Raw genomic sequence first — 15,256 nt, 5'->3', positions numbered from 1 at the left:
CGGAAAAGCAGTTGTTAGAATCCCGCTTAGACAATGAATAGAAATCACTTACTTTCATTATTATGGACATAGAGGAATTATGGGCAAATTTTAAACCAGAGAATATAAGTGGATTAAGGACGAAAAAGACCCACCATGATTCAGTAAATTCAGTAACCCGCTGAAGAAACGGAGATTGTTACGCTTTCGGTTCAAAAAATAACGCACAAAATATCGACAGGCAAAAGTTAGAAGAAATTGGTGCATCTATAAAATCGATACGTGAAGTATATAGCAACTTCTACCGTCATACGTTAGCGTAAGAGCTTGCCGAGAACCCGAGAAAATTGTAATCCCATGGGTATCACTAACCGCGTCGAAGGCTTCTATTCAGTAACTCGTCGACGAATCTGCTGTCGCAAGAGAAGACAGCAAAAGAAATGCTGAAGATTTAATTTCGCGTGTAAAATATCATTGACGCAGGAGGATCGCACAGACATACTATCTTTTGACCGTCGAATAAACTCCCATAGGGAGGACACAGAAATAGGCATCCCTGCCGTCGAGAAGCAGCTGAGAGTTGAAAACAAGTAAGTCGCCAGGACCAGATACAGGGTGCAGCACGTAAAACCGGTTCGTGAAGTTAACTGACGCTCCTCCTCTGTCAAGTTTGAACAAAACTCCTCCAGGATTCGCAAATACACGTCACTGTTCACTATCGTCTCAGAGAATTTGGCCCCATAACGCGTGAGGCGAAAATGGCGCACCACACCACCAATCTTATCGTCATGCAAGGGTACCTGGTGAATCGTGTGTGGTCAATCAATACCGGTTGTTTTGGGAATACATGTACCAGATAGGTGGAACCACGCCTCGTCATTCATGCTGAGTCTTAGTGGGCATGAACAGAAATGAACTCTCTTCTGCATGTCAGGCTCCTTCAGTTCTTGCACAACACTTATTAGGTATGATTTTAATATCAGACCCCTTAAAACACGTCTGCAACTTCTCTCACTAGCGTGAATCTGTTGACTCATTCTCCTGGTTGCCTTACGAGGACTTCTTGTCGTTATCTCCTGCACCTGCCTCTTTAATTCAGGTGTGGAGACAGGTGGTGATCTACTCCTGGGAGCATTGTAAACCGGTGCTGTACGCCGCCATCTTTCAATCAGTTCCTATGTGGTGCTTTTTGCTGGCACAGAACGTCCTGAGAATTTCTTCTGAAACAAATTCTTTGTTTTCACAAAAGATCCAGTGCTCCAGTGCGAATGAACGCTTCAACAATGGCAACAGGGGCCGGCCGCGGCGGCCGAGCGGTTCTAGGCGCTTCTAATGGTACTTGAATTACGTAACCATTACGGCACCTCACCTCAACCTCTCGATACCAGCAATATTCTACTGTGTTTCTGTAAAATAGTTAACATATTTCTGTGACAACATTCAGATTTGATTTCATTAATGTAGAGGTACATCGATATGTATATATTGCAATGATATTATTCTTAAGTGTATTCTTTCTTTTGTCACAATGATCTTTGATGTACTTGTAACTGATTTTTGGGCACGTAAGAGGTTATTAGAGAGTCAAGCTTTGGTCGTCATGTTAAAAAGACACAAATTGTAGTCAGTTTATGCAATGTGAACTTTAACAGCGAGGAAGATATTTTCAAGTATGTTTTATATTGTGGAGTGATGTTTTGGAACGAGTTACGCGATATTGCAACAAAAGTAATAAAAAAGAAGTGTAACTTAAATTCGGAGTGCTGATTACCTTTTTACATCACCATTGTCCTACCTTGCAAAAGTTTAATCTTCAAGAATGGTTTATGAAACACATCTATAAAACTTTTGAATATCGCAGAATAACACCATGAGTTCACAACGAGACCAGCGTGAGAAACACGAAAAGATGAGTGCCTAGTTTATCCATTATTTCAAGAAATGACTTTATTAACTGTGCTCTTATGACACCTGCCACATAATATAACTTTGTTGTTGCCCGAAAATGCAATATTTAGCAGCGTGAGCAACACTACAATCATAATTAATTTTTGACCTTTGTTGTGGTAGGGTTGTTAGACGCTTCAGTCCAGAATCGCTTTGTTGCTGCGGTCGCAGGTTCGAATCCTGCCTCGGGCATGGATGTGTGTGATGTCCTTAGGTCAGTTGGGTATAAGTAGTTCTTAGTCTAGGGGACTGATGACGTCAGATGTTAAGTCACATAGTGCTTAGAGCCAGTTAAGCCAATGGCAACATGCTCGGGTAATGAATACGGCATCATCACACACACAGCCGTGCGGAGTAGCCGCGCGGCTCTCCCAGCCGGAGGTTTGAGTCCTTCCTCAGGCATGAGTGTGTGTGTTGTTCTTAGCGTACGTTAGTTTAAATTAGATTAAGTAGTGTGTAAGCCTAGCGATCGATGACCTCAGCAGTTTGGTCCTATAGGAACTTGCCACTACCAATATCACACACACACTAACTCGACTTCACACAACGGGGCCTTTTTCTCAACTGGTTTCGACAAGTTTCGCTGTCTGCGGCTGCAGATGCCTTACACAACAGAGTTCCGCGCAGTGTCGGTACACCAGAGGAAATGGTTAGTCCTGTGCGACTGTCTGGACGACGTTTCTCGTTTTCCATTATTATTGACGCGCGCACGCACTGGAACATTATCGTTGCGTACGACCGGGCGGTATTATTTGCCGCTCCTGTAGTATCCGAATTCCGTTTTGCAGGGAGTACTCTTCGGGTTTGGCAGATTACTTAGCTTATGTCGTATCAAGTATCTCTCGCCCACCACAATGTTCCACGCAACTGGGAAAAAGCGCAGGCGACTCCTGTATATAAGAAAATAGAAGAGCGGACCAGCAAAAGTACAGACCGATATCCTTAACATCGGTTTGCTGGAGAATTCTTGAGCATATTTTAAGTTTGAATATATTAACTTCCTTGAGACCCAAAAGCTTCTGTCCACAAATTCCGGAAACCGATTGAGGCAGTGTCACCCTGGAGACTGCTAACAAGCGTCAGAGCATACGGGATTGGTTGTCAGATATGTGAGTGGCTCGAAGTAATAGAACCCATTAAGTTGTCCTGGACGACGAGTTATTCGTCAGAGACAAGAGTATCGGCAAGAGAACTCCAGGTGAGTGTCACAGGAGGGACAGCTCTTGTTCTTTATATAGGGCTACAGAAACGATCTGATGGATAGGGCCAGCAGCAATAAGCGGTTGTTTTCAGGTGACGCTCTAGTGAGGGGAGAGTATCGTTATTGAGTGACTGTAGGAGGATATTGAATGGCTCAGACAGAAATCATATCCGTCTTTAATTCCAATTTTATTTTACTTTTGCTACCAGTTTCAGTGTTACGATACGCATTTTCAAAAAAAAAAAAAAAAAAAAAAAAAAAAAAAAAAAAAAAAAAAAAAATGGCTCTGAGCACTATGGGACTTAACTTCTGAGGTCATCAGTCCCCTAGAACTTAGAACTACTTAAACCTAACTAATCTAAGGACATCACACACATCCATGCCCGAGGCAGGATTCGAACCTGTGACCGCAGCGGTCGCACGGCTCCAGGCTGTAGCGCCTAGAACCGTTCGGCCACTCTGGCCGGCTACGCATTTTCAGGCCCCCTGACCGACGTGTAGGAAGAATATCATCTGCTGCACATTCGAAGGAACGGCCAGCATACTATCACTCGTATCCATAGACTTCTTTTTAACAACACGAACCCTTCGTTCACCAATTGCAGACTGTTCTGTCTACAACTGATGAACGAGGGGTCCGCGTTGTTGAAAAGAAGTCTAGGGATGAAAGTGACTGTATGCTGGTCACTATTTCGACTGTACAAGAGCTAAGATTCTTCTCACACGTCAGAGGACCTGAAGATGGCGTAATGTAACGCCAAAACTGGTAGTAAAAGTAAAATAAAATTCAGACGGCTAAAAGTGTTGTTGGTTTGACATTTTATATTGAACAGCCGAGATCCCGCAACCATCCTGTAAAAAAATGAAATTACAGAAATTATATTTGGTATGGTGAATGGTAGCTTGCTCTAAATGTAGAAAAAAATATAAGTTAACGCAGGCGAGTAGGAAAAACAATCTTATGATGTTCGAATGCAATGTCAGTGGTGTGCTGCTTGACACAGTCACAGCCATTAAATATCTTGGCAAAGCAATATGAAATGGAACGAGCACCTAAGACCGGTAGTAGTGAAGAGGAAGTGTAACTCATTTACAGAGGACTCCATGCTTACGACACTAGTGCGATCTACGAGGTGCATTCAAGTTCCAAGGCCTCCGATTTTTTTTCTAATTAACTACTCACCCGAAATCGATGAAACTGGCGTTACTTCTCGACGTAATCGCCCTGCAGACGTACACATTTTTCACAACGCTGACGCCATGATTCCATGGCAGCGGCGAAGGCTTCTTTAGGAGTCTGTTTTGACCACTGGAAAATCGCTGAGGCAATAGCAGCACGGCTGGTGAATGTGCTGCCACGGAGAGTGTCTTTCATTGTTGGAAAAAGTCCAAAGTCACTAGGAGCCAGGTCAGGTGAGTAGGGAGCGTGAGGAATCACTTCAAAGTTGTTATCACGAAGAAACTGTTGCGTAACGTTAGCTCGATGTGCGGGTGCGTTGTCTTGGTGAAACAGCACACGCGCAGCCCTTACCGGACGTTTTTGTTGCAGTGCAGGAAGGAATTTGTTCTTCAAAACATTTTCGTAGGATGCACCTGTTACCGTAGTGCCCTTTGGAACGCAATGGGTAAGGATTACGCCCTCGCTGTCCCAGAACATGGACACCATCATTTTTTCAGCACTGGCGGTTACCCGAAATTTTTTTGGTGGCGGTGAATCTGTGTGATTCCATTGAGCTGACTGGCGCTTTGTTTCTGGATTGAAGAATGGCATCCACGTCTCATCCATTGTCACAACCGACGAAAAGAAAGTCCCATTCATGCTGTCATTGCGCGTCAACATTGCTTGGCAACATGCCACACGGGCAGCCATGTGGTCGTCTGTCAGCATTCGTGGCACCCACCTGGATGACACTTTTCGCATTTTCAGGTCGTCATGCAGGATTGTGTGCACAGAACCCACAGAAATGCCAACTCTGGAGGCGATCTGTTCAACAGTCATTTGGCGATCCCCCAAAACAATTCTCTCCACTTTCTCGATCATGTCGTCAGACCGGCTTGTGCGAGCCCGAGGTTGTTTCGGTTTGTTGTCACACGATGTTCTGCCTTCATTAAACTGTCGCACCCACGAACGCACTTTCGACAGTTCCATAACTCCATCACCACATGTCTCCTTCAACTGTCGATGAATTTCAATTGGTTTCACACCACGCAAATTCAGAAAACGAATGATTGCACGCTGATCAAGTAAGGAAAACGTCGCCATTTTAAGTATTTAAAACAGTTCTTATTCTCGCCGCTGGCGGTAAAATTCCATCTGCCGTACGGTGCTGCCATCTCTGAGAAGTATTGACAATGAACGCGGCCTCATTTTAAAACAATGCGCATGTTTCTATCTCTTTCCAGTCCGGAGGAAAAAAATCGGAGGCCTTAGAACTTGAATGCACCTCGTATTCTTGAGTACCGCTCGAGTGTTGGGGATCCGCATCAGGTCGCATTAAAAGAAGTGATCGAAGTCATTTAGAGGTGTGATGGTAGATATGTGACCGCTAGATTCGATCAACACGCGACTTTTATGGAAATCCTGGAGGGAAGACGACATCCTTTTCATGAAACACTACTGGAATAACTTCGAGAACTGCCAACACAAAAATGTTCAAACGTGTGTGAATTACTAAGGGACCAAAGTGCTGAGCTCATCGGTCCCTAGGCTTACATCCACTTAACCTAACTTATGCTAAGAACAACACACACACCTATGCTCGAGGGAGGACTCGGACCTCCGGCAGGAGTGGCCGTGCAATCCGTGATATGGCGCCTCAAACCGCGCGGCCACTCCGCGCGGCAACTGGCATTTGCAGGTGACTAGAACGATTCTATTTCCGCCAACATATACTTCATGTAAGGACCACGAAGGCAAGATAAGGGAAATTGGTGCTCATACGCAGGCATATAGACAGTTGTACTTTTCCCGCTTCGTTTGCGAGAGGAACAAGAGAGGAAATGACCAGTAGTGGTGCGAGGTTGACTGAAAAGTAATGCCTCCACCTTCGTAACTCTTCAGCAGTTTGTAGCATTGGTATGCGGCAGGTACTGGCTTGTTCCTTCGCCTCTTCTCTACAGCTCCAGTTGGCGGGAAGCCTTAGCATTGAACGCTTGTGTCGTTACAGTGTAAAGTACGGAACCCTGCGCAGACGGTCGGTCAGTGCGATTTAAGCAACGTGCAGTCATTGAATTCTTGACAGGAGAAGGTGTCACCCCAAAGGAGATTCATCAGAGAATGAAAGAAGTTTATGGTGATTGTGTTGATGTGAGTACTGTGCCTCTTCATTCTCGTAACGCGAGAGGAGTTCCTGGCAAATTTCAAGTCTGCATCAGGAGTCAGCATCCGGGGTACCCATCGTGCACAGATCTGCCGATAGCCAAGCAAAGCAATAACGTGACCCACACGTTCTTTTGAAATGCCGATTGTGCTTGCAGTTTCTCTCTGTGTAATATGACGGTCGTCCTGAATCAATCTGTAAATATTTTGCTTATGAAACTCGGTGCTTGATGTCACAGGACGTCCAACTCTTGGTTTGTCACGCAGGTCAGATGTTCCCGCCTCAACATCTTTAAACTTATTCGCCCAACGCTGCACACTACTCGCATCAACACAATCACGTAAACTGCTTTCATTCTCTGACGAATCTCCTTTGGGGTGACACCTTCTCCTGTCAAGAATTCAATGACTGCACGTGGCTTAAATCGCATTGACCGACTGGTTGCTCAGGGCCCGTACTTTAAACTGTAACAACACAACCGTTCAATGCTAAGGCTTCTCGTCAACTGGAGCTGTAGAGAAGAGGCTACGGAACAAGCCAGTACCTGCCACATACCAATGCTGCCAACTGTTGAAGAGTTACGAAGGTGGAGGCATTACTTTTCAGTCAACCCTCGCACGAGGTATCCTTCGCCATGTACCATGCGGTGGCTTGCAGTGTATGCATGTAGGCGTAGATATAGAATCCTTGTAGGATGGAACGATTGGTAGAAGGTGACCGTGTGGAAGATCAGTATGAGTTCGTGAGACATGTAAGAACATGCGAAGCAAAACGGACCCTTAAACGTATCTTAGAAGATATGCTATGAAAGACAATCTACGTTTACAGAATTTAGAGATTTAAAGGTTTCAGCGGTAGAAGGTACTACTCCTCAATTTCACAAAGATTAATCTGATAACAAGAACCATATGCTAGTAAAAAGTAGTTCCAATTTGTACCTCTAGAAAACATTGTCCATTGTATAAATTGTTTTGCCTTCTTGTACTTATGTTCTTGGCTTTGAATTTTAAAAGCGAATAACATGCAATGACTCAAAGGGACGCTCATATAGGTCTGCATTTTCTTTCACTGGTCCTGTCAAAATGTTTACTGATCGGGTCGAACGAGGGTTTTGTATGCTACCTTCTTCGAGGGTGGACTACACTTCCCGAGGATTTTTCCAATGAGTCTCATTCTGGATTTTGCCCTTCTCTGTGATTAGTTTTATGTAGTCATTCCACTTTAAACAGTTCCGTACGGGTAAAGTCGGGTTTCCAAAAAGAGGATTGTGTGTTGCTTGCTTATCAGACATGTGAAACTGCTTTTGTATACGACTCTCAATAAAATTGTACATCAGAGAAAATCTAAGGGATTATTTTTGAATTCCACAGGTGTGTGACGATCCACTAAGATGTCTGAGCATCAGTGACAACGGTCAGATGATAGCTGTGGGAAGTGACATGGGCACTGTGTACCTTGTGGAGATCTCTGAAAACCTGGCCGAGCTGCAGAAGAACGACAAACCGTTGCTCACAGCTGTAAGTTTCCACCGTCTGTCTTTCTAACATTTAATTTCAGGCAGGACTTGTAACAAATAAGATCCAATGGAGACACATCCTAAAATGCGTGCTTTCCATGCTTGGAACCATTTCGTTGTTCCTATGCACCATCCACCTTTATGGGGAACAATATTACAAATCTCCATAACAGTCATCCATGGGTTACACAAAAGTCTCTTGGACAGATAACCGCGAATTACGAGTGCCGGTTAAGCATCAATTTATGGTTGTTCACAGTCTACGATCATTTCTTAAAACTACTCAGTCCTTAGCAACGCTTCATGGACTGGGAGCATCTGCTCGCCTTGTGGCACACACTGCCTCCTGGAAGATGGTCCTTTGGCAGTTCGAAGGATCATGTGACCACTTCATGATGGTCTTTCAGCCAACTTCCACTCTACAGCTGGGAGGCACCTCGACAACATCTTTCGCTCTAACTGAATGAGGTAAGACAGTTCAGTAGCATGATTTTCAGACACTGGGACAACCCATTCCTGCTGCTCTGTGACGTCATCGGATGTAAACTGATGCGGTTGAATAAGTCATCAGAGTCCATGGGGCGTTACTTCAAACACTTCCTCTAAGCCACATTATAGTGCGTCGGCCAATAGAATGTACTGTTCACAGCCATGTAATGTGTGAATAAGATTCCATCTACTGAAATACTGAACCTGCCGATACGACCCGTCTCTTTTGCCCCTTGAAGACATCAGAATGGTGGACATCATCCATTCATCCAAACCCGATAAGTGTAAAGTACATACCGTAACAAATGATACAGTTATTCTGATAACATCATATTCAATGGTTTCGCAAACTCACAACCAAACTGTCACTTTCCAGTTGTAAATAACTATTTCTTTTTATCAACAATCGCATGTATGTCAGACACACATTTGCAGATTTATTTTCGAAATTCGAAAGTTCCGCTAGTTACACCAGCTGTGTTATTGAAGTTAACGATGGAATCTCATGTAAACGGTCACAGGAAGTTATAATTGAAGGAGTAGGTTTCCGTAATTTTCATGTTTCATAAATCATGCAGTTACTCAGTTTTTCACTTTGCCGTCCAACGTTCATATAAAACTCATTACGTCATCTTGTACTCGTAGAAGTCCACTTTTTCCACTCAAAACAATTCTTACTACCGGCTTTCCACCAGCATCACCTTGGTACTACTCGCACCGAGTTCTGTTCAAGAACTGACTGTACGGAGACATGCAGCTCGGCAGAAGTGCGAAAACATCGCGAAAAACTAAATTACATTCTAGAAGATAGGTTAACTTCCAGCAATAAACTTTCTCATCAACTTCGTTTGGTTGCAGATGACAAGCTACCTGTAGTAATTAACATTCAAGTGATTCAGAAAATTCATGCACACCAAATGTAAAGGTATTTACAAAAAGAAACGATCTGTTGTTTGAACTAAAAATGAACATAATTTTATAATCATTTAACAAAAATGTTCACATTGCGGAATAATTAAAAACGAAAACCCACAGATAGTGGCACAGTGGTGCCGAAACATGTTTATGTACTGAGAAAAACGGTGTTTTGCGTTACTGGCGGACCTCACATCCAACAATAATGCTACGTATTTACAGCTAGTATCAATGATGGAACAATGCACATCAGATGCATATTATTCCAATTACGCAAAGTCATGGGTGAGATGGTTTTTGGGCCTGATGATGGTCTGATCCTTGAGTGACATCGATTGTCGCTAATAAAATATGCCGTTACAGCAGTGTATCGCATAATACAGTCCTTAACATTCACTAAAGTTGTACAACACCACCTCCACAAGGTATTTTTAATTACTGTATGTCGAAGTGACACGCTGAACCGTAGCGTAACCTTAGGTCTAAGGTAGTCGATAGATGAGAGCTGGAGAAGGCAACGAATACGTATACGAAGTCGTAGCTGTGCTGCCTTGCGTCGTATAATAGAACTGAGTGGATCGGGTAGTTTACTGAAGATTTTAATACGCGGTCGATCGTTTAAATCAATAAAGGGTGTCGATATTTTCGCAACATGTACGGTAGGTTTATAAACAGTAAAACAAGGACTCAAAAACAAAACTTGGGTCCAACGCTGTAATGTAACCATATTTTATTGAAACTGATCCATCTTATGTGCAAATTTAAGCCCGTACTGCTTTCATAAATGAAATAAAGTTCTGTAACGAAAAGAAATACCGATTTTGTTATCTGTCAATCATTACGAGTTGAATACTCTGTTCTGTAACGTCGAACGTTGAATTAGATCTTTTTTATCTATTACATATGAATTCAGAATATGTTAGGCATTACAACTACGATGTCAGTCAAATTCAAATTTGTAAAAAGCTGCTGACAAAATCTTTTGTAAAAGAGAAGATAGTGGCACAGTGGTGCCAAAACATGTTTGTGTACTGAGAAAAGCGGTGTTTTGCGTTACTGGCGGACCTCACATCCAACAATTTTAACTGCAAACACGGCCAATACAAGGAGCTGCAAATCAAAATGATGGATACGTAACATAATGTTCTTTTATGATCATAGACGTATTTGTCTGGTATACTCGCACTCAGTGCATGAGTCCATGAGAACACCAAACACTCCGCGTGTCAGTCCATGAATATACCGCAGAAATACGTGTATGGGGTTAAGTGGACATAATGTTAAGTTTCAGAGCTGATATCAATAGTGGAACAATGTAATCTGATAACTGTTATTCCCTTTATGCAAATGCATAGCTGAGAAGGTTTTTGGACCCAACGTTAGTCTGATCATAAACCGAAATCTATCGTGTCTAATAAAATATAACGTAACAGTTGTGTTTTGCATAATGTAGTTCTTAATAAAAAAAACTACATACGATGTGGAACCCAAATATATTCTTGTTAGTATTCTGTTGTCTGTTTACTCACATATGCCGTCGAAAGCCCCAAAACTATTACGTCACGGCTAAAAGGTATTTGCGGTATCTGTAGGTTCGACACACTAACATGCGGCACGGAAGCTATGCACTTCTGGACGTATATGTATTAGACCTTGTTTGTTCTTTATCCTCTCAGGAGTCGTCTTTCGTAGTCTGTATCTATACTGTTTAGACCGACGTGCTGATATCGTTGCAGATGCTGGATCGCGAAAGTCGCAGAGAGAAGATTCTGGAAGCGCGCATCCGCGAGCTCAGATTGAAGCAGAAGGTGAAGTCGGGGCCCGCCAGGGAGGCGGCGCTGAAGGAGAAGGCGGCGCAGGCGGCACAGCGGACCTCCAGCGAGGCGGTGCTGGCCCAGGTCGAGGCCGACTTCCGCGCCACCATTGAGAACGTGAGCAGCCGTACATCTCTGTCGTAGCTACATAATTCATGTGACCTACCCCTGATTACTGTTTTGTAATAAGTGGGCAACAACCACAGAACGCTGATAATCTAGCGGATGTTTTACAGGATGTCACTGCAACTTACAAGGGAACCTCTCCCCATCGCACCCCTCTCAGATTCAGTTATAAGTTGGCACAGTGGATAGGCCGTGATAAACTGAACACAGATCAATTGAGAAAACAGGAAGAAGTTGTGTGGAACTGTGAAAAAATAAGCAAAATATTCAAACTGAGTAGTCCACGTGTCGCATAGGCAACATCATGGACAGAGTGAGCTGAGGAGCGTCGTGGTCCCGTGGTAGCGTGAGCAGCTGCTGAACGAGAGGTCCTTGGTTAAAAGTTTCCCTCGAGTGAAAATTTTATTTTCTTTATTTTTGAATAGTTATTATCTGTCCGTTCGTTCATTGACGTCTTTGTTCACTGTAGTAAGTTTAGTGTCTGTGTTTTGCAACCGCATCGCAAAACCGTGCGATTAGTAGACGAAAGGACGTGCCTCTCCAATTGGAACCGAAAACATTTGATCGCAAGGTCATAGGTCAACCGATTCCTCCACAGGAAAACACGTCTGATATATTCTATACGACACTGGTGACGGCATGTGCGTCACATGACAGGAATATGTTGTCGACCCACCTAACTTGTACACTTGGCGAAGGGGTAAAAAGATTCTTCTACCTTGCCCGATATAGGTTTTCTTGTGGATGTGAAGATCACTCCCAAAAAAATGATGAAAACATAAGAGTTTGTCACATGTTGTTGTTGTTGTGGTCTTCAGTCCTGAGACTGGTTTGATGCAGCTCTCCATGCTACTCTATCCTGTGCAAGCTTCTTCATCTCCCAGTACCTACTGCAACCTACATCCTTCTGAATCTGCTTAGTGTATTCATCTCTTGGTCTCCCCCTATGATTTTTACCCTCCACGCTGCCCTCCAATACTAAATTGGTGATCCCTTGATGCCTCAGAACATGTCCTACCAACTTCCTGACATAAACTGAAAATAAAAAATTAAACTTTTCACTCGATGGAAGATTTGAACCAAGGACCTTTCGTTCCGCAGCTGCTCACGTTACCACGAGACCACGGCATTCCTGCGTTCTTAGCGTCCTTGACGTTGCTTATCATCCCATGAACTACTCGGTTTGTATATTTTGCTTATTTTTTCATAGTTCCACACAACTTCTTCCTGTTTTCTCAATTGATCTGTTTTCAGTTTTTCAAGGCCTATCCACTGTGCCAACTTATAACTAAATCTGAGGGGGGTGCGATGGGGAGGTTCCCTAGTTAGTAAAACCGTTTTTACTTATTGCTGGTGATGCACAAGGCAGAAAAAAATAGTTTGCCCAAAATTTCAGGTAAAAATCCTCAGGCATTGAGGAATAAAATACACTACTGGTCATTAAAATTGCTACACCACGAAGATGACGTGCAACAGACGCCAGATTTAACCGACAGGAAGAAGATGCTGTGATATGCAAATGATTAGCTTTTCAGAGCATTCACACAAGGTTGGCGCCGGTGGCGACACCTGCAACGTGCTGACATGAGGAAAGTTTCAAACCGATTTCTCATACACAAACAGCAGTTGACCGGCGTTGCCTGGTGAAACGTTGTTGTGATGCCTCCTGGAAGGAGGAAAAATGCGTCCCATCGCGTTTCCGTCTTTGATAAAGGTCGGATTGTATCCTATCGCGATTGCGGTTTATCGTATCGCGACACTGCTGCTCGCGTTGGTCGAGATCCAATGACTGTTAGCAGAATATAGAATCGGTGGGTTCAGGAGGGTAATACGGAACACCGTGCTGGCCCCAACGGCCTCGTATCACTAGCAGTCGAGATGACAGGCATCTTATCCGCATGGCTGTAACGGATCGTGCAGCCGCGTCTCGGTCCCTGAGTCAACAGATGGGGACGTTTGCAAGACAACAACAGTCTGCACGAACAGTTCGACGACGTTTGCAGCAGCATGGACTATCAGATCGGAGAACATGGCTGCTGCATCACAGACAGGAGCGCCTGCGATGGTGTACTCAACGACGAACCTGGGTACACGAATGCCAAAACGTTATACTTTCGGATGAATCCAGGTTCTGTTTACAACATCATGATGGTCGCATCCGTGTTTGGCGACATCGCGATGAATGCTCGTTGGAAGCGTGTATTCGTCATCGCCACACTGGCGTATCACCCGGCGTGATGGTATGGGGTGCCATTGATTACTCGTCTCGGTCACCTCTTGTTCGCATTGACGGCACTTTGAACAGTGGACGTTACATTTCAGACGTCTTAGGTCCCGTAGCTGTACCCTTCATTCTATCCCTACGAAACCCTACATTTCAGCATGATAATGCACGACCGCATTTGCAGGTCCTGTACGGGCCTTTCTGGATACGGAAAATGTTCGACTGCTGCCCTGGCCAGCACATTCTCCAGATCTCTCACCAATTGAAAACGTATGGTCAATGGTGGCCGAGCAACTGGCTCGTCACAATACGCCAGTCACTACTCTTGATGAACTGTGGTATCGTGTTGAAGCTGCATGGGCAGCTGTACCTGTACACGCTATCCAAGCTCTGTTTGACTCAATGTCCAGGCGTATCAAGGCCGTTATTACGGCCAAAGGTGGTTGTTCTGGGTACTGATTTCTCAGGATCTATGCACCCAAATTGCGTAAAATGTAATCACATTTCAGTTCTAGTATAATATATTTGTCCAATGAATACCCGTTTATCATCTGCATTTCTTCTTGGTGTAGCAATTTTAATGGCTAGTAGTGTATATAACACGAAGATAGTGAGGAGTTAAAAAAACAACTACACGTCAATGCCAATCGACATAAGATAGCTAAAAACAGGGACGTGGAGAAAGGTTTATGAAATACACCATAGAGAAACGGAGGTCGAGAACTAAAAATTAAACGGCGTTCGCCATGTTACTACGACCGGTAAAAAGTAAAACGCTGTCGATAGCCCGCGCGTCGTTGGCTGAAACGTCCGATAACTCTGACGGCAAACCGAAGCGGGAACGTAAATGGTTAAAAATGGGCATTCCGTCACGATGTGACGTACAGTTAAAACGTGGGCGCAATGTGCACAAAGCAGCGGGGGAGCGCCACTTAACAAATGGCGATGGCTAAAAAGGCAGTGCCCAATACGCAGCCTAGTTAAAATGACCTCCTCCCGGCGGGAGGACCGAGAGGAGGTCGTCCAAGCCGCTGGGAGGGACTTAATAATCCTGAGCTTATTCCCATGAAGGGAGGACCAATGGCGATACCAAAGTGACACCACCTCCTGAGAGACGGCAACACAGATATCATGGGAGGGACTATAGGAACTAGTGGGCTGAGGTACGAGGACTGCAGACTTGGCAGCAGCGTCATCAGCCTCGTTTCCTGGCAGACCGACATGAGCAGGAACCCACATAAACATCACAGTGGCTCCACCAAGAGTGGGCAAGTGACAGTTTTCCTGTACCCATTGCACTGAGGAATGGGCGGTGTACAGCGCACATAGACTATGAAGGGCGCTCAGACAGTCTGAGCAGTGGACACAACTGAAAAGCCTGTGTCGCCGGATGTACTCCGTGGCCTGATACAGAGCGAAGAGCTCTGCTGTAAATACTGAGCAATGTGCCGGAAGCCGATACCGGAAAACGCCGGCGCCAATGATGAAGGCACACCCGACACCACGGTCAGTCCGACAGCCATACACAGAGGTACTATCGCGAAATTCCATGCGAAGGTCGTGAAACTGAAGGCGATAGAGCGAGGCTGGAGTAGTGTCCTTAGAAAGCCAACGAAGGCCAAGGTGGAAACAGGCCGCCACACTAAGCCAAGGTGGTGAAGGGTTCACACACACCGGGAATGTTGCAGGTAGTGTGAAGTTAAGCTGTTGGAACAAGAGTCGAAA

At 44.4% G+C, this 15,256-nt stretch overlaps 1 protein-coding gene across 1 annotated transcript in view; it reads left to right on the top strand.

Moving 5' to 3' along the window:
• Window positions 1–15,256, top strand: part of LOC124606943 (dynein axonemal intermediate chain 2) — a 150,937-nt gene that overhangs the window by 126,819 nt on the left and 8,862 nt on the right. Inside the window, exons 7-8 of the mRNA XM_047139065.1 lie at window positions 7,818–7,964; window positions 11,104–11,298. Of these exons, the coding sequence (XP_046995021.1) occupies window positions 7,818–7,964; window positions 11,104–11,298 (342 nt within the window). The remainder of the gene's footprint in view (window positions 1–7,817; window positions 7,965–11,103; window positions 11,299–15,256) is intronic.

The sequence above is a fragment of the Schistocerca americana genome, chromosome 3, assembly GCF_021461395.2.
Source record: "Schistocerca americana isolate TAMUIC-IGC-003095 chromosome 3, iqSchAmer2.1, whole genome shotgun sequence".
NCBI lineage: Eukaryota > Metazoa > Arthropoda > Insecta > Orthoptera > Acrididae > Schistocerca > Schistocerca americana.
Note: the sequence above shows the minus strand (reverse complement) of the source record. Positions and strands in the feature narration are given on the sequence as shown.